Raw genomic sequence first — 17,978 nt, 5'->3', positions numbered from 1 at the left:
AGGAGCTCCCATGTCGGGCCTCTGCTGGCGTCACCACCCCGTCAGCCTTAAATGTGGAGTGTCGCCTACCCCTCATGTCCTTACACCGGGTGCTTGCCCCTCTATGTGCATACAACGCTCTCTGCCACATCAGCTTCGAATAACACCATGGTCCCTTCCAAAGGGATGGCAACGGAATGGCAAAGAATTGGTTGAAGAGAGCACCACGACGAGTCCAGTTTGTATTCATATCTATGATCACAAGCTGGTGAAAGACAAGGACCAAAAGCGATGCTGTTAAGAATCATGCGATTAAGCATCACTGACATCACGTGAACTGGCGTCCAAGTGGTGTACCACAGTCACGTCCCGCCCCAAACCATCAACGCGTTTGCCTCTCCTCTCACTGAACCCTGCTCCCATCGCAAATCAGCATCATCAAGCCGAGGCCACATTCCGCATCCCGAAGCCATGCTCACAGACAACGACAACATGCAGGCAGAGCCCTCGGACGACGACCTGCCTCAGCCCCAGCCCGGTCCAGACATCCCCCGCCCACAGGCCCGCTCCCTCCTGCAGACCTTCTCCAGCTTCCTGACCATGACGGTGCACACGCTCATCTTCCACCGGGCCCTCTACCCGCGGCCGACCTTCCTCATGGCGCGGCACAACAACCTCGTCGTGCCCCAATCCCGCCACCCGGCCGTGTGCGCCTGGATCAACGACGCCGTGGGCCAGGTGACGCCGCTGCTGGCCGTCGGCCGCCTGGCCAAGGTGACCATCAACTTCCACCTGCCGCGCACCCTACAGGTCGTCGACCGCTGGGTCATTGACGTGAGCCACTTCCCGGCCTGGATCGACGAGGACGACATGGCTGTGGTCGCGGGCGGCGGCCAGCACCAGCACCAGCAGCAGCAGCAGCAGCAGCAGCACGTCAGCAGCCGGGGCAGGGATCGCCTCATCGTCGCGTGGGAGCAGCAGGAGAAGAGGCGCACGCGCGCCCGCAGGGAGGACGAGTCGGAGAGGGAGCTCGCCGACCTCGAGCGGGCCGTCAACTGGGTCGACGTCGACGAGGCCGTGCGCGGCGCCCTCAGCAGGATCGGGAGCGCCGCCGCGGCAAAGGGCCCTCTGCCCGAGGACAGCACCTTCACCGTGGCCGTCGAGCTGCGCGAGGATGCCCCTGTGCCCATTGGCGTGAGTGGCTCCTCTTTGTATCCTCGCCCCAGGGAGCTCTTTCTTCGGCCTCCGGTCCGTGTGCTAACAGGTTGAAGCATCCCCAACACTGGATCCCCTCGGACCCGTCACTGCAGTATGGCGCCGATCCCCTGTCTGGTACCCCCCGAGATGAAGCTTCGACAGAGGGCCCACGCGGCACATCGACGATACCTCTGCGCACAGTCGACGCGGGCCCTCTCTTTTGGGAGTGCTGGGTTGAGGAGTGCCCGTCAGTACAGCCTACAACAACAGCAGCAGCAGCAGCAGCAGCACCATCACAAGAAGACAGCGCCCGTGAATCAAATTCGACATGACTTTGCAACTGTTACTCATTCATCCCTTCCCATTGGTATCGTTGGCCTTAATCCCTTCATGCAAGTGCAAAATACAAATGAGTCGTGACACGGGGCCACCCAGTTAACCTGCCCCGCCACCGCCCCCTTTTCCAAACCGTTGATGATGCAGAGGCAGTGATTGTCACACCCCGAACGCCCGCTCGCCTGGCCGCACCTCCCCTTTCAAACCGTGACCCTGCAGATGCCCAGCTGTTCGGGCCAGTCGCGAACGCCCCTCACCTCGCCCAGTAGGATGAAGACAAATTTCGACAAGCCATTCTAGGCGCCATCGGCCGCCGCTTCCCCCTTTAACGCCGTTCGCAGGCTGATGACCTCGCGTCGCAGACGCGCATTCTCCCGTTTCGTCTTGGCCGACTCCTCGCTCTGCTCCCGCAGCTTGCTGACCAGCTCCTCCTTGTCCTCGCGGCCCTTGCCGCGCAGCGCCTTGACAATCTTGCCGAGCTCGCTGTTGAACTTTTCATACAGCAGCTCGTTCTCTGCCGTGGCCTCCCGGTACAGCTGGTCGATGGCCTTGACCTTGGCCTCGGACGCCTTGAGCGTGCTCTCCATGTCACGCTGTATGGCCGCGTGCCTTTCGTTCAGCTCGCCCAGCATGGTCGGCACGCGTTCCTCGAGAGCGGTCACCGACTGCGTCAGGCGCCGCAGGTCGACGGTTCCCGTTCGGTCGCCCAGCCCATTGTTCACCCGCGACATTTCTTCGGCGATCTTGCTCAGCTCCGACTTCAAGGATGCGTCCACCTCGTCGACAGCCTGCTTCTCCGTCTGCAGCCGCTCGCGCAGCTTTTGTGGCGATTGCAAGCGAAGCCTACCCGAGCTTCCCGTCTTGGTCGGGCTGAGGCTCGGCCGCGTCGGCGACTCACCTCCGCTGCCCAGACCGCTGCGGGCCGGCTTGAGCGTTGGGATCTGGGATGTAGAAAAGTTCTTTGAGTGGTGGCCCCTCGTCGGTCGCTTTTCAGTGCCAGCTGTCGATGGCGACGGCTGGAATATGTCCGCCAGGCTGAGGTTCTCTTTCTGCGGACGAGGCACGCGCAGGCTCTGCGTGTTTGGGCTGACCGGGATCCTCGAGGGCGTGGGCGACTTGGCCCTCGGCGTCGAGTTGAACTTTTCGGATATTTGCTTGTTGATGCTGAGAGGCAGGATGCTCGTGTCTTCTGCCGGGTCGCCGAGACTCGCGGCAGCCATGAGGCTCCTGAGATCAGATAGAGAGCTGCGCCGCTTCTTCTTGGGCGTCTTGTGGGCTGCGGCCTCGTGGTCTGGCTCACCGATTGTCTCGAGCCGACTCTCGAGCTTGTGCGAGCTTCCTGGTCGCTGTAGGTCGTCGAATGCGCCAGCCAGAGGCGGCCTGTCTCGTGCGTTGGGCCTCTTCAGTTTGTTGGGACCCGGGTAGCCCATGTCAATAGACCTCGTCCGGCTTGCGGTCGCCCTCGACAAACTTGCAGTCTGGCTAACATCACCCGTGGCCGGGTTGCGGGTGTGCTTGCTGAGCGTCCTCCAGACAGACGGGCGATCCTCATTTTTGCTGTTCTGGCGCAGTAACGAGTCCAGTCCAAACTTACGGCGGATAGAGGATGTGTTGGAGGTTAAGGAGCCTGTGTGAGACTTGGTGCTGCGAGTCGTAGAGTTCATCGACTCATACGCCGAGCCACCAGGATGAAGGTTGGCCCCGAAGCTGGTGTCCTCAAAGATGCGATCGCAATCTTCGACGAGGCGGTCAAGAAGGTTAATGTAGTTATGCGCTGTGCCGTCTACAACCAGCAGTTCGGCAAACGCGACGGTAATTGCGCCTCGATCGCTGTCGTTGCTGCACCCCTCCAGCAAGTCGGCGAGCAGCTTTATCAAGGCCGTGAACGCTCGTCGGTTCTGTGGCGCCATGTCTCCAAACATGTAGTTGACAAAGTCGGCGAAGTTTCCTGGCACCTGCTTGTTCATGCGCTCCTGCAGCGTATCAAGGGCCTGGATTGTCATGATGGGACCCATCTGCTCTCGCCAGGCGATGTTGAGGAACTTTTCGAAAGCGACGAAGATGGAGTCAGCAGAAAGTTCAGATGATGCGTCGAGGTCAAAGGGGCTCTCGATGAGCCTGTTGTACAGGTCATTGACGGCCAGCTCATCCACAGCCCCTCTGTTAAGAAGCATTCGGCCAACGATGCTGCCCTTGCGTGCCTGCAAGCTAGCAACGTATCCAGTAAATGTTTGCTCGAGGCGCACCAAGGGATTTTCAGGTTTGCTTTCATCCATGGCGATCCGTACCCCGTCTCTGCTTCTTGCTGAGCCAAAAATCGAGTTGGTCTCGCTGTTGGCGCGTGATATGGGAGGGGGAAAGACGTTGGTGACGGGAACTCTGGCGTGCTTCGGCGAGGCCGCGCCCTGATCTGCGCCCGCGTTGGAGCTGCCTCCCCAGATTGTCGACAACAGGCCCTTGACTGGTGATGACGCAAGGAAAGATCGCGTCTTCTCTGCCCGGGTTGTCAGCTGAAGGCCTTTGAGGGCTTTCGTATAATACGACACCAATGCTGGAGTAAGACGCATATTGGACGTGTTGTGTTGTATACTGAGCAGTTGAATGACTAGGATTTCTCGATTAGCATAGTGATATTGGTGTAAGGGCCTCGCGAGACTTACTTCGACGCGACAAGGTGGGAAGAAAGTCCTCAAGAGCAACGTCATCTGCAAATTGCTTTCCGTTCAACCCTGCTGTTTGCATGTTCACGCGCCTCATGTCGCCGCTGTGCACATTGACAGTGACCTCAACGCCATAGTGTCCGATAGGCGCGCCCTTGGTGCCTTTCTCGTGATCCACAACGATACGGATAGGTGCTGGTTCCCGCCTTCCCTCAATCAGCTGGTCAGCCCCTTCTTGGAACACGGCGGCAAAGATGCCCAGGTTGTTGTCTGGCAACCGTGAGCACCGAAGGGTCCACGTAGGATCCTCGCGCTCGCCCTCGGAGAACCGGCCTTCAACACGAGCCTTGACAATGTCCTCGGTCCATTTAAAGGCTTTGGCCTCGTGAGTCTCTTGAAGCTGGAAACACCGCGAGGTCACCGCCGTGCCTGTGACCCACTCTCCAGCATGGGCACCCTTCATCTCTTGTGTGGATGTCATCCAAACAAGCGTGCCATCGGCGGATTCGGTGAATCGAACGTCTGACAGGTTATGCCAGCCGGTGAATGCAAGCTCGTAGGACCCGGGGCCACCGGCAGCATTGGTCATGGATACAAGGAGGCCAGCAGCGGAAGGTTTGTCAATCTCGCGCAGCAGATCCCGACCCGTGACGATATTGGGACCGAGCTTCTTCAGAATGACGACGCAATCTGCAAACAACAAGAACATGCCAGATCTGTCTGCTGCTTCGTACTGATCCACCGAGTTGAAAGGTGCAGGCACCTCGACAAAGTCGGCCGCGAGAATCAGGCGTCCCTGAGGCTGCAGGTCCAACGGCCAGCTCTCCACCATATTTCGTAGTCGGTTGGTGACGTGGGGTTTGTCTGGCAGTGGCTCGTCCATGGAGCAGATATTTGTGATGATATCCCTCGCCTTCAGCATGGGCTGCAGGGCGGGATGCGTCATGGGCAAGCAACTGACGATCTGGTCAATCAGCAGGCTGTACCGGGGTAGTCGCTGAACTGGCTCAATAAGAATGGAGCGCACGGCTTGCTCGCCCGTCTGTGTCACTCTCTGTCGGAAGCTCGACTGCTGGTCGAGAAACGAGTTGAGAAGAGTCGGGAAGTGTTGGCTGGCACGGATGTACTCCTGATAGCAGTCGGTAAACTTGGGGAACCATTCTAGGAATATCCTCGCGACTGCCAGAGCGCCACTGGGGTCTTTGGCCTTGGCCGATGCGCCGAGTTTAGAGCCCATGAGTGCTGTTGTCGTTGTTTCCATGTCACGTACGGCCTCATCCTCGGTGTCGTTCATGACATTGCGGAGTTCCTGCATGAAGGCAGAGTTGATCTGCAGTATCCTGTCGGCGGAGCGGGGGAAAAGCTTCTCGAGCTCCTCTTCGGAAGGGCTCAGACTGCCTCGCACCCGGGATTTCGCCGACTGTCGAAAGTCGTCGGCAATGTGCTTGACAAGCTCGTTGAGCTTCATGACGTAGCGTTCTTCTGTGTCTATGAGCTCGCCCAGCTTCATCCTCAAGTCCACTTTCTGATCCCTCGTGAAGGATTTGCTCCGATTCAGCGCGGTGGGTTTCGAGGGTGCCCTTCGCAGTCGGGCTGTCGGCAGAAATACAGGCTCGCCAAAGAGCTTGACCAAGGGTGTGTAACCTCCATACTGTCGCAGAGTGGGGTCGAGTATGTCGTCGTCGTCGTCGGGAACGTCTTCGAGATCTTCTGGGCGGAGGGGCACGATAGCACCAGGCGGCAGCACAAAGTCAATGTCAACATTGCTCAGGTGCTGTGTCTGCAGAGCGGTCTGCAGAGTAGCAATTACTTCCGCCGTATTCTCGCTCTGGATCATATTGGCAGCGAGGTCAGCGGCATGCTGTTCACCGAACAGCGCAGGGCCGCTGCCAGGCCGCCTCCCCCTCGTGGTGGGGTAGGTGTGCTTCAGGTGATTCTTGACGACCTCGGGAAGCTCGGTGAAGTATTTGAAGAGGCCGAAGGCGAGGCCGCGGTAGATCTCGTCGCCCTGCCATTCGCGGGGCAGGTAGTTGACAACGCTGTAGAAGGGCGAACTGGGGCTGATGGTCAGGCGAGGGAAGCATTGCAGGCCAGCGGGGCTGTAGACGTGGATCTGGACGCGAGAGCTGTTGAGAGTATAGTTGGCCGTGGTCGAGGGGCCGTGGAATATCAGGACGGGGAGGTGGCCGAGAAGAGGGTCGGTGGCGTGGTATAGGGTGACGTGCTCCGCAGACAGGGCGGGCTCGTCAGTGACGCGAACCATGGCGGCGGCTGATGATGATCGTGGTCTCGTTAACGGGCCTCCAGGAGCATTGCCGACTTATCGCCCAGGCGTTAAGGAGTATGGAATGCTATCCGATGGAGGAGCGACCTGGGAGAGAGGCGAAGCGACGTTGTTGCTTGTTTTCTTCCAGGTAAACATAGAAGCACCGTGTGGTGGTGACGACGATGCGCTAGCGCGTCGACGGGCTGCTGCAGCCGCTTGTGCGCGGGTCGCTGATTTGGCTTGCGGCTGCAAGGTGATGCGGCTGGCCTGTCTTGCGACCTGATGTCGGGAGGGGGGGGGCGGGTGATGAAAATAGCGAACGTGGTTGTCGACGATGGGGAGGGGGTCGATCTCAAAAGTCGAAGCCCGTCTGGGAGTGGTGGAAGCAGGAATGATCGGGTTTCGGATCGGGCCCCCGTCAAGCTTAAGCGAGGGAAGCTCAGATCGCCTTACGATGGATTGGAAACTTGGTCCCCGGCGGCAGACAGGACAATGCAATGCAAATGCGGAAATTTCACCACAGTTATTCTCGCTTGCCTCCCACTAGGATGTTATGGCTCACCGCCCCAGTGACAACAGCTTTACCAGTGTCCTACTGGGCGCGTTGCTGACGGGACTCGACGCGTTGCCAGGGGACCTTGGGCGCTAGAGAACTAGGCCAATGCCGAGACCGCCCGCTGTCAACACACAAAGGCACCTGCCGTCATTGTCAGATAAGGTGCCTCCATAGGTACATGTACCTAGGTACGTATCTGGATAGCTACATGCACCTAGGTACCTAGAGGTGCCTGGTGCAAGGCCAGTGACCTTGGCAGGGGGAATAGCGGCAGCAGACGCTAAAACAAAGCCCCACGCTGCTGGCAGCATGTTTGGCACGGGTCAGCCTCGACCCCTCCTTCCAAATCCAGCGCCAGTAGCGTTTGCAGAGCACTCACTGTCAACGATCAAGGCAAGCAACTTAGCCAGCTTTGCTCATGTTTTGTTCCTATACATTGCCAGTGAACGAGATAAATAATGTTCAGTAATAGTTAGATTTCAAAGTCAGCGGGTCTCTTCTCTCACGTGAGATTCCACCGTCAGTTTCCGAATACCAACATCCGTCAGATATTGTGTTGTGCCCCACGTACCTTACCTGGCAATTTAGTCCACCTTCAAATGACCTCACTCGTGCTCCTTCGCTCCTCCACACCAGTCGGGCTGGACACCGCATCTCCCCATCTCCTAGCACATCACATGATGTCCACACAAGACAACAGCGGCATCCCAGTGTCCTCGGCCCCAGAGGGCCGAGGCTACAGGCTCTTCGAGCTCCCGCCCGAAGTCGAGTCGGCTCTCACATCACAAGCTCCTCCAGTGTACGACCTTCCGAGCCCCGGCCCCATCCCTATTCACCACCCATGGCACATAACAAGCCTTGTTCCGGGATTCTCTTCTGACGTCTTGGCAGCCTATACATCAAGCATCCCGAGGAAGCCTCAACAGCTCAACTGTCCGTCCCTGGCGGCAAGACGTATGCGCTCCAGCAGAAGAACACGTCCAACGCGCTCCTCATCCTCTCACCGTCGACTGACGACTCCGTCCCCGGGCTCGCTTCCGTTGCCACTGTTCATGAGATCATCGAACTGTTGCCCGAAGCACCTGGGCCCGAGGCTCGGGGAAACAAGGGCAAGTGGCACGAAAGATTTGGCAAGAATCGGTGACGAACAAGGCATTACTGTTGACAACAAGCATTCCTTCCAGTTCTGGAAGGTGGGTTAGGACATGACGTCCAATTTTTGAGTCGTAATAACTTTCTTTCTTTCCATTCTCCGGATAACTCATTGCATCATGACTACTAGGTGTATGTCACGGATTCGCGCAGCAATGGTCATCCTGGGCGTGCTAAAGAAGTGCTCTACAATGTGATATACTGACTTGCATCGAATTGACTGTCTCAGTCTGCCAAACCTCAATTTCACCCGCTAACCTTTACCTATTGTGCGAGCCGGAGACTCGATCGGTTATTCACAAAGGTATGGCGTCGGCCTAAATACAGGTCGGGGACGCGAATCCACCTTTCCACGATGATAACCGTGCAAGCAGTTCATAGCATGGCTAGGTAGAGGTGCTACGAGCATTACCAGACACTGTCAAGCCTTTCAAGAAATACAATGCGATTCTTTGTGGACTACAAATATGAACAGAATGACTTGTCTCTATGATACAAGATCCGGATCCGTCACTTGTAATCACCGTCCGAACCATTGGACTCGAAATCGTCTTCTTCTTCTTCTTCATCCTCACTTTCTGACACCATGACCCTTTGGCGGCGCCTTGTGGAACGCCGTGGCGCTGCTCGTCGTTTAGCCCGAGGTTGCGCCTTCTTAGGTGCAGGCAGAGTATCAGACTGACTAGCCTCCTCAGGTTCGACATTGTCGGATTGATCGGATAGCTCTTGGACTGCATCGACCTTACTTGAGGTTCCATCTCGGTCTTCACCGTGATCAACGACCAGATCATCCAGGCCTTCCTCTTCGTCGTCATCAATAGGCGGGAAAAAGCTAGAGGTGACCTTCCTCGCTGGGGGTTGAGTCGTACTTTCCGCCGCGTCTTGGTCATCTGGCAGGAAACCACCGGCCAGGTCATCGTCATGTCCAGCGGGAAGAAAGCCGCCAGCCATATCGGGGTCGCCGTCGAACGCAGCCGGTCTATCGATCTCCTCGTCCAGGTCGTCGTCGCCAGCGCCCCCAGTTTTTCGGCCGAAAATCTGAACGTCGTCCTCTACGTGTCCATAGTCTTGTCGAATTCGCTCTACGATTCGTAGCCCTTTGAGAAACTTGCTCCAAAGCCGCAATGCTTCTTTGCGCCGCTTCTCATCTTCCTTACGAGCTTTCTCCGCCTCGTCCTTTCGGAGCTCTTCCATCACCCGATCGTGGTGCTCCTCAGCAACGACAACACCTTGTATGACAGGTACAGCCATGCGGTGGCCGAACTCAAAGTCCACGACAGCCTCAGCAAAGTCGATTTGCAATCTCTTACACACCTTGACCACCCCTCGAAAGGGAATATGGACGGCTCCTTCCGGACACATGTGCTCTGCGAACAGGTCGATGTTGCCATAGTCATTCTTCGGGATGATCCCATCCTTGATCGGTGGAGGTATGATCCAGTCGGTTTGGTCGAAACTGTAAAGCCCCTGCAACACCTTTTGCCCACTGATAGCCTCGGCTTCAGCGAGCTCCCGTCTCCTGTTCGTTGTCGCGGCACGGTACGGCACCTTCTTTAGTGGTAGTTCACCTGCTCGTGGCGCCCGTCCCTGCTTGTGCCACGTCTCTGCGCTCTTGACATTGACGACATCCTTTCTGGCATATACTGGCTCTTCGGCGCCGTCTTCACCTTTATCCTTGGCCTTATCCTTGGCCTTGCCTTTGTTTCGGAACATTTTGACCGCTTCCGCAGTAGGAAGAAGCGCCTCCTCGCGCTTTAAGTGCCGCTCGAGACAGAATTCCGTGGACTGTTTATAATACTGCAGCGTTTCCTCGCCTTCTTTTACCTCCTTCTTCTCAGGTTTGGCCGGCTTCAGGTCGGTTGAGTCTTCCTTTTCGTCCACTTCCGTAATGGGATACTTCCGGCTCCCCCGAACAAAGCCTTGGAGAGCTGACTTGAACCAGTCGAAATGGTTGTATCTCTTTATTTTCCCCCTCTTGTCGTGAACAGGTATCTTCTCTAATGGCATCCTCATTCCTTTGGTTCTGCCAGGTAAAGTCTGTCGCTTGAGGTACCTGACCGTGACATCTTTGGCTGTGCCGTCTTGGGAATAGCCAACGACATATGCCATAACTTGTCGCGCTTTGTCGGCTTTGCTGCCCCTTGGCTCCAGCGATTCGATAAGCTCGCGGTTGGTTGCAATGACTTTCTTCACAATTGGGTCGACCGGCAGGTATATCTTGGTGACTGGCGACAACACCTCAGTCCAGTAATGAGGATATTCGAGGTCCTGGTCGAATTTCTTGATGCTGGCGGGCTTGCTCGGCGCCACATCGAGCTCGACAACAGAGTCTTCATCGCTGTCTGGAACGACTGATATCAGCGTATCAGGCTCATCGGAATCCCCGGCCTCGTCTTTAACGCTCTTACGTCGGACTGATCTCCCATTAATTGTTTTTGCTGGCGGTTTCCTTTTCGTTTGCTGAGTGGATTTCTTGACGCCGAGGTTCTTTTTCGAAGGCGAGTCGCCCTCTGCGGCCAATTTGCTCCGCTGCACGGCTGCCAATGTACTTGTGTCCTTCTCTGCATCGGCATCCTCTGCCTTTGTCCAGCCAAAGCCCAAGGGTTGTAGATTAGCAACCATCCGAGCCTCAAGGCCTAGAGCGCGCAGCAATGCCGTAAAGAGCTGCGCGCCAACATCGCGACTTCCAGAGCAAGCCGCGGCACACGATCGAAAGCCATCGAGATCAGGAATCCTTTCTCCGTGAAGCTTTACGTCTTCGCTGGCATTTGCCCACTCTTTAGTCAGCCTGTCGAGACGCTCAAGAGACATATAGCCCAACTTGCGAATGCCGGGCGCGGTGACCTGAAAACGCTGCTTCCACCAGGAGCTCAAACTCTTCATCAGTCGGAACAGGGGATCGCCATGGCTCATGTCAACGGCACCTTCTTCCAAACGATCGGCGGCTGGCCCCCAGTCTCGGGAATCTTCATCGTCAGCCTTCTGGACTTTTGTGCGCCGCTTTGGCTTGGCTTTAGGTTTCGTTTCAGATGCTTTCTTGAACTTCCCGTCCAGTCCACTAGCGGTCCTCCAACGGTCGACTTCGTCGAAGAGCCGGGGCGGAATGTGCGACATCAAGGTAGCCTGCACCTCATGATCACAGAGCCAAGCATTTCGAATGGCATTGTGCCAGAGAAGATGCTGCACGTGCACACAGTGGGTTGCTATCCGAACCCTCCTTTCGATCTTCGAAGGGCCCTTCTTGTCGCCAAACGGGTTGGTCAGGGAGATCCGGGTGTCGCGGTGCAGGGTCAATTCCAGGTCACCGGTGCCGACCGAAGTGTCGAGCATTGACGTCCTCGGCGCAGGGACGTCCTCAAACTCAATGTCATCGTCATCTTCATCCTCGTCGTCATCGCCAGACCCCACGGTCACATGTCGTTTCGCGATTGGAACATCCTCAAAGTCTCCGTCCGAAAGGTCGCTCAAGGAGCTGCCATCCTCGCTGTCGTCGAGGCTCTCCAGAAACGTCTTGCTGGATTTGGCAACTGAGGCAGCGGAGGCGTCGAGGTCATCGTATAGTGTTGCCTTGCGCTTACGACCGGTCGACGACGGAGGCGGTGCGGCTGCAGTTTTGGCCACTTGCCTTCGTTTTGACTTGCTTGGATTGGGCGACTCATCGCGCAGCCTTTTGCGCGGTACGCTGGGAGGCATTGTATAAAAGCCGCCTAGGAGGGGTGTCGCGATTTACGACATTGCAGGACGGAGAAGGGACTCTATGGCGCCAGGTTTGCGCCAAGGCACCGACGAACCGAAGGTCTGGCGTCATTGATTTCACGGGAGGAACGCGAAGGCACGTGATCGACAACCAACCATACCAAGCCCAACAGGCAAGCGTTTATTGTACAGACTTAACCCGTTGCGCAGATGCGTCATAGAAGCCGGCTTAAGTCAAACAAAACGACTTGATCACATGCGAAAAGCAAAAGTTAATGCGCCGTACGTGAATCGAACACGTCTCTCATGCTTACTCGCTGTTGACGATGGAAGGCAGGAATCATAACCACTAGACCAACGGCGCTTGATGACAAACCATACATTCAAGCAAATACTTGTATTACTTGAAACACTTGCTGGTATCACCCCACCACTAACCTGGAGGGGGAGGCTACATCAGCACTTGGCAGCGTCTTGGGAGTTCCAGGTCATTCTACACCACTTCGTCAGCGCTTCTACTACCCAACTCCTTGACAATTGTCCAAGAGACTTCGGCAATTTGCCTCCACGTACTCTGGTTTGCCTAACGACGGCCTTTTAAATATCGACCTCAGCCATGGCGCCTACCACCCCCGAGGCCAATGACACAAGCTACGTCAACATGGGCGAGTCCAAAGACGGCTTTGACGAGACCCTTCTGGGCAAGCACTGCGAGTACGACTACTGCAACCAACTCGATTTTCTTCCCTTCTTCTGCCAATCCTGCAAGAAGACGTTCTGCCTCGACCACCGCTCCGAAACCTCTCACAAGTGCACCAATGCCGGCGCATGGGCCGAGCGTCGACGTCAGGCGCAGGCCGCGACACACTCCCATGGCCAGGGACGCCTCATGCGCGACGCCGTTTCCGAGAAGCCTTGCGCGTCCCCCTCGTGCAAGACCACGATTGGCACATCGCTCGTCCCTGGCGTCCACTGCTCCACCTGCAACCGCGACTACTGCCTAAAGCACCGACTGAATGAAGACCACAACTGCAAGAACCTTGTGCCTATTGGCGCGAGGGCGGGTGGCAGCCAGATGGACGTCGTTGCGTCCAGGACGAAGAGTGCACTCGACAAGCTGCGGGCGTGGGGTTCCGCGAAGAAGGAGCAGGCTGGAAGGGCGCTACCCAAGCCCAAACCCACCTCGGTATCGCAACGCATGATCGCCGTCAACAACCTGAAGAAGACAGCCAAGGGTGACGACAAGCTGGCGCCGGAAAAGAGGATATACGTATACGTCGAAGCGGAGGCCGAGACGGCGAAAGCCAAGTTCCCCAAGGGGGCCTTCTTCTTCTCCAAAGACTGGGTCGTGGGAAGGGTCCTGGACGACGCAGCGCGACGATTACAAGTCGAGAATATCAACAACCGTTCTTCGGACGAGAGGGACAAGCTGCGTGTCTTTCACGTGGAAGGTGGTCGGTTACTTGAGTTTAACGAGAAGGTTGGGTCGGCTCTGGTCAGTGGCAACACTGTTGTTTTGTTGCGCGGCGTTGGGCCACCTCCTGACTTGATCGAGGTGTGAGAAATGGGTCGTGGTGTTCAGCGTTGCATTGCATGGGCTTGCATGGGCTGGTCGGTTCAGCATACTTAGAGATACCCTTGAATGTTATAGCATGACAGGCCATACAGTAGACCGCGACGGCGCTCAGGATTACGGGATGGCCATTATTTACATAGTATGTGCGGAGCTGTGTCTGTAGGCTGTGCCTCTAGCTTGAAGCTGGTTCCCTCGTTTGGTGCGTTATAGTTCCTTCTCCTTGGTTGGCTTCTTTACCAGCAAATCCTCGCGCCCAGTTGTCGGCGCATCGCCAACATACTGCTTCCCACCATACGCCTCAAAGCCCTTGTGGAACAGCCACTCGACAGCATTCTCCACTGGCTCGTCGAACAGCGTGGGTAGTGCTGGAACGACCGCAAGGCCAAGGCCGATGGGACCCCATGTTTTGATTCTCGTGTTCTTCATGTTCTTCATCGCTCGTCCAGAGTAACGGACAACGCTGTGTATGGTGAATGCAGGCAAGCCCATACTTGCAAGGCTCTGGAAAATGGCCCTCTGCACCATAACGGTGCGGTAGTCCTCCAGGGGAGCGACCGTGCCGGCTTGCAGAGGAGCCTGCTCAGTTGCATCTACGGATTTGAGGCCCGAGATGTGCTCTTGTCGCTCCGTGAGCTGCAGTGCAGGGTTGAGTGTGCGCTGGTTGTGCAAATACGATTTGTAGCCCTCGTAGCTCACATCACCCAAAATGTAGAGCCACGAGATACCGTAGGCAGCGCGCACAAAATTGGGATGCGCCACAGGCCGGAACGACTCTCCAATGTCGGATGTGTAGGCTACATAGCGGTGCGCGGAGCTCAATATCGTGCGCACTCGGGTGGCGTAGGCTGCGTAACGAACGTTGGACTCGGTTGATTCGGGAGCGCTGTAAGACGTGTCAGATCATGACTTTTTACTTGAGCAGCCATCGAAACATACTAGCCGTCGACGAGCTCGTCAAAGAAGTTCTCATCTTTGTCTGAATCATTTGCGATTTTTTGCAGTGAGGCCGGCAGCTTCCTGTGCTCCGGGAGCTTGTCGGGATCGAATGCTCCCGTGGCTTTCGCAGTTGTAGGTGGCGGGCTGTCTGCGGCTTTGTCCGGAGACGCTGCGGGCTTGTCTTGAGGCTTTCCCCACCACATCTAGAATGACTTCGGTGCACAAATGGCGCCGTGAGAGTATGGTTATTGGTCGATGAACAAAGTTGAGATAAAAAGAAGAAGAAAAGGAAGAAGTTAGTAAGTGCTAGATATCGCGATTCGCCTTCCGGTTGCCTGCCTTGCCTGCGCAAGTTGCTCTAGGATGACGTCCCGGTTGCGGCTGGATAAGAAGCGTTACGTCCGATAAGAAGCCAGCCGGGAATCCCGCCCCACCACCTTGAGTTCCAATTGGTCGATCTGAGTGCCTGACAATCCAGGCCGCAATGGGCATTCTCGGGAACGATTTCTGGAGCTTCAACATCGCGAACACTGGCCGAAGCTCAGTTTAACCCATCACCCCTCACCGTCGACCCTGTCAATTCTTCCAGCCTCGATACCCCCCTTCCACCGCCAAAATGGTCCAGATGTACTCTATCGCCGGTCGCCAGATTGGCTCCCACTACGTACGTTCCCGTTGTCCCGGCTCTCTCCCTCGGCCATTGAGAGTAAAGTTCTAACATGCCGTTTCCCGCCCGCAGCTGGCCATCGGTGTCCTCGCCACCCTCTTCACCGGCTCCTACGTCTCCCTCAGCGGCGGTAGCAAAGCCCCCGCCACCACTCCCCCTATCAACGCCTCCAGCTCCGACGAGGCCGACTTCATCAAGTGCGTCATTTGCTCCCTCTTGAAGGCCGCCATGCCGTGCGGCTCGCGGCGTGATTGATCGGCTGCCAGACTCCAATGCTAATACCCATTGTAGGAAGTTCCTCGACAGCCAGGAGAAGGATGCGAAGAAGCACTAATGTGATTGACGGATGGTGCTGGAGCGAGCGGTCGGTGCGACCCGTGTACATTTAGAGGCGATGAAGTCTAGGGAATCAACCACGACTGTTGCCCACCCGAGGCTCGAACAAGTACAACCTCAACCTCTTTTTCTTTAGCACTATTCGAGCTGATGAACGGCTGCGTCATGTTTCGAAAGGACTAGAGAGCGCACCCTGTGGATGAAGGCGGCCCTTTGCTGTGAAGATCTTTCTGTCTCGACTGGCCACGATGACTTTCGCGCGAGATTTACGCTGATACACAGAAACATACGAAGACCTCCCAGCGCGATGTTGTTGGAGTATTTTCTCTTCTTGATGATTTAGCGTGTTGATTGTTCGCTGTGTTCCTTGGAACCATGCGCCCTGGCCATTCACTTCCTGTTTTCACCTCCTGGAAGAAAGGTTCATGTAACGACAGCAGGTTTTGAGATCCATCCTAGAAACGTGGCTCACGTATGATGACAGCGCCAAAAAAATAAAAAAAAATGAGAGTAATCCACGTTATCTCAAAGCTGGGTCTGTAGAGCTATCTATCAATCACCCATATACACATCAGAAGGCTATGGTGTACATGTCGTGGTAGCAATGAGTATTGTCATAGAGTTTCGGCTATTCAGATGGAAATGTTCGCAATTTACAAGGCAATATAGAATGGAACGAAGCTTGTGAACTTGATCAGCCGGATTTTGAGCTGTGGCAATGTTCTTGCTGTCAGGTCCTGGGAGAACACGCCCATTGTCCACCGCTGAAATTTCAAGCCAGACAGCCGTGTAAGGTCGTGCTTTACATCCGATTCATAAGGAAGTAGGAGATGGTTGAGTGACATAGTCTCTCAGCTCTTTCGTCCCAACGTTGTGCAAAGCTAATGGGATTATACAGGTAGTAGCTCACACAGCATGCCGCCATTCGAAGTACACAGCCTTTATGGCCACTACGGCGAGATTTCTAGTCTCCATGATCTCCCGTGAGCTAATTGGGGCTATTGCTGTAAAATATGAGCAACACTAAGTAGGTCATATGATAATTCTGACAAGATGTTAGAGGAACCTACGAAACCCATGGTGTCCCTTCTCAACGAAGGGTGCAATCAACTGGACAGCCCTACCGGAATCGCCAGTAGAATGTTCCTAGGGACCGTGAATGGCCGTCATAATAAGCTACCTAGTCAGTGGGCAACTACAAAAAAATGTTTTGCGATTCGCAATGACAGGCGCAGGTAGACTATTCATTCCTCCGTCGTTGACATGGTACATGGGCAGCCCACTGAATGGTGCAAGGTGGGGTCACTGTAGCCCGACGGGTCCACGCTCCAGGCTTTAGTACGCGTCTCCGCCTTAGCCCATTAAACGAAACGCGACGCGCGCATCCCGTCCCCCCTCCAAGTCAAGTCAAACATCTTCCCCCGGCGCCCATTGTCCGTGTCTGCAGTAGCAACTTTGAACGATTGAGGAACTCCGACATTTCAGCACATCAATAATGGGGTCTAACGAAGGCCCAGCAAAGCAGAATGCTGCCACGGCGCGCCACGAAGAGCACCAGTACCTTGACCTCGTCCGGGATATCCTTGACAATGGCGAGCACCGCCCAGACAGGTCAGACTTGAAGGGTCCGCAGAAGGCAACTGTCAACTGACCGACCACAGGACCGGCACCGGCACTTACTCCATATTCGCGCCGACACCGCTCAAGTTCAGCCTCAACCAGAATGGCGAGCCCCTCCTTCCCCTGCTGACGACAAAGCGCGTCTTCCTTCGCGCCGTCGTCGCCGAGCTTTTGTGGTTCGTACAGGGCAGCACGTCATCCATACCGCTGAGCGAGGCGGGCATCAAGATCTGGGACGGCAACGGCTCGCGCGAGTTCCTCGACAGCGTGGGACTCTCGCACCGCGAGGTAGGCGACCTCGGTCCCGTCTATGGCTTCCAATGGCGGCACTTCGGTGCTGAGTATGTTGATGCGAAGACGGACTACACGGGACAAGGTGTCGACCAGCTGGCAGAGATTGTCCACAAGCTCAAGACCAATCCGTACGATCGGCGCATCATCCTCAGCGCATGGAACCCGGCGCACCTGAAGAAGATGGCGCTGCCGCCCTGCCACATGTTTGCTCAGTTTTACGTCTCCTACCCGCGGGCCAGGAGGGGCAATGCCGCGGCCGAGGACGCCGAGGAGAAGCCCAAGGGCCACCTGCACTGCCAGCTCTACCAACGGTCATGTGACATGGGTCTCGGCGTGCCGTTCAACATTGCGAGCTACGCGCTGCTGACGCACATGATTGCGCGTGCATGCGATCTGGTCCCTGGGAGCCTGACGCATGTCATGGGCGATGCGCACGTCTACCTCGACCACGTCGATGCGCTGGAGACACAGCTCGAGCGGGAGCCCAGAGATTTCCCGCTGCTCGAGATGACGCGCGAGGCGGGCTGTGACATTGACGGCTGGAAGGCAGAGGACTTTGTGGTCAAGGGGTATGACCCTCACAAGACGATTGCCATGAAGATGTCGGTTTAGATGATAAGGAACGGGATACACGGATTGAGGGTTCGGTTAGAGTGTTTGATCATGAGAAGGCGTTCTTGGGTGGGCGAGTGCAAGCCAGGGCGGAC

General features: G+C 56.2%; 8 protein-coding genes and 1 non-coding gene across 9 annotated transcripts; 5 read left to right on the top strand and 4 right to left on the bottom strand.

Annotated features, from left to right (window-relative positions):
* Positions 1-450: 450 nt before the first annotated feature.
* On the top strand, positions 451-1,508 carry VDAG_09902 (MUS26 protein; the record flags this gene model as incomplete). Its single annotated transcript, XM_009651247.1, has 3 exons — positions 451-1,173; positions 1,251-1,311; positions 1,378-1,508. 3 exons carry the CDS (start codon positions 451-453, stop codon positions 1,506-1,508), a joined length of 915 nt encoding a protein of 304 aa, XP_009649542.1.
* A 300-nt stretch (positions 1,509-1,808) lies between these two features.
* VDAG_09901 (uncharacterized protein) lies at positions 1,809-6,435 on the bottom strand (the record flags this gene model as incomplete). The annotated part of the gene is made up of 2 exons (XM_009651246.1): positions 1,809-4,117; positions 4,173-6,435. The coding sequence occupies 2 exons, from the start codon at positions 6,433-6,435 to the stop codon at positions 1,809-1,811; spliced, it is 4,572 nt and encodes a 1,523-aa protein (XP_009649541.1).
* A 1,188-nt stretch (positions 6,436-7,623) lies between these two features.
* Positions 7,624-8,265, top strand: VDAG_09900 (uncharacterized protein). The gene is made up of 2 exons (XM_009651245.1): positions 7,624-7,793; positions 7,886-8,265. The coding sequence occupies exons 1-2, from the start codon at positions 7,672-7,674 to the stop codon at positions 8,136-8,138; spliced, it is 375 nt and encodes a 124-aa protein (XP_009649540.1). The 5' UTR covers positions 7,624-7,671; the 3' UTR covers positions 8,139-8,265.
* A 391-nt stretch (positions 8,266-8,656) lies between these two features.
* Positions 8,657-11,839, bottom strand: VDAG_09899 (DNA repair protein rhp41; the record flags this gene model as incomplete). The annotated part of the gene is made up of 1 exon (XM_009651244.1): positions 8,657-11,839. The coding sequence occupies one exon, from the start codon at positions 11,837-11,839 to the stop codon at positions 8,657-8,659; it is 3,183 nt and encodes a 1,060-aa protein (XP_009649539.1).
* Positions 11,840-12,118: 279 nt separating this feature from the next.
* VDAG_20261 lies at positions 12,119-12,206 on the bottom strand. The gene has a single exon. It is a non-coding gene; the product is annotated as a tRNA-Gly (tRNA).
* A 252-nt stretch (positions 12,207-12,458) lies between these two features.
* Positions 12,459-13,567, top strand: VDAG_09898 (AN1-type zinc finger protein; the record flags this gene model as incomplete). Its single annotated transcript, XM_009651243.1, has 1 exon — positions 12,459-13,567. The coding sequence occupies one exon, from the start codon at positions 12,459-12,461 to the stop codon at positions 13,401-13,403; it is 945 nt and encodes a 314-aa protein (XP_009649538.1). The 3' UTR covers positions 13,404-13,567.
* Positions 13,568-13,622: 55 nt separating this feature from the next.
* VDAG_09897 (uncharacterized protein) lies at positions 13,623-14,557 on the bottom strand (the record flags this gene model as incomplete). The annotated part of the gene is made up of 2 exons (XM_009651242.1): positions 13,623-14,301; positions 14,355-14,557. The coding sequence occupies 2 exons, from the start codon at positions 14,555-14,557 to the stop codon at positions 13,623-13,625; spliced, it is 882 nt and encodes a 293-aa protein (XP_009649537.1).
* Positions 14,558-14,863: 306 nt separating this feature from the next.
* VDAG_09896 (uncharacterized protein) lies at positions 14,864-15,355 on the top strand (the record flags this gene model as incomplete). Its single annotated transcript, XM_009651241.1, has 3 exons — positions 14,864-15,018; positions 15,094-15,218; positions 15,313-15,355. Exons 1-3 carry the CDS (start codon positions 14,971-14,973, stop codon positions 15,353-15,355), a joined length of 216 nt encoding a protein of 71 aa, XP_009649536.1. The 5' UTR covers positions 14,864-14,970.
* A 1,497-nt stretch (positions 15,356-16,852) lies between these two features.
* Positions 16,853-17,883, top strand: VDAG_09895 (thymidylate synthase; the record flags this gene model as incomplete). Its single annotated transcript, XM_009651240.1, has 2 exons — positions 16,853-16,968; positions 17,019-17,883. The coding sequence occupies 2 exons, from the start codon at positions 16,853-16,855 to the stop codon at positions 17,881-17,883; spliced, it is 981 nt and encodes a 326-aa protein (XP_009649535.1).
* Positions 17,884-17,978: the final 95 nt, after the last annotated feature.

The sequence above is a fragment of the Verticillium dahliae genome, genomic scaffold (genome assembly GCF_000150675.1).
Source record: "Verticillium dahliae VdLs.17 supercont1.29 genomic scaffold, whole genome shotgun sequence".
Lineage (NCBI taxonomy): Eukaryota > Fungi > Ascomycota > Sordariomycetes > Glomerellales > Plectosphaerellaceae > Verticillium > Verticillium dahliae.
The sequence above is the reverse complement of the archived record's forward strand: the minus strand, read 5'-3'. Positions and strand labels throughout refer to the sequence as shown.

Bases quoted from the DNA above. Each gene is read 5' to 3' on its own strand.
- VDAG_09900 (XM_009651245.1), top strand. From the start codon at position 7,672: ATGATGTCCACACAAGACAACAGCGGCATCCCAGTGTCCTCGGCCCCA. The intron at 7,794-7,885 runs GTACGACCTTCC...ACGTCTTGGCAG, and splicing joins ACATCACAAGCTCCTCCAGT to CCTATACATCAAGCATCCCG.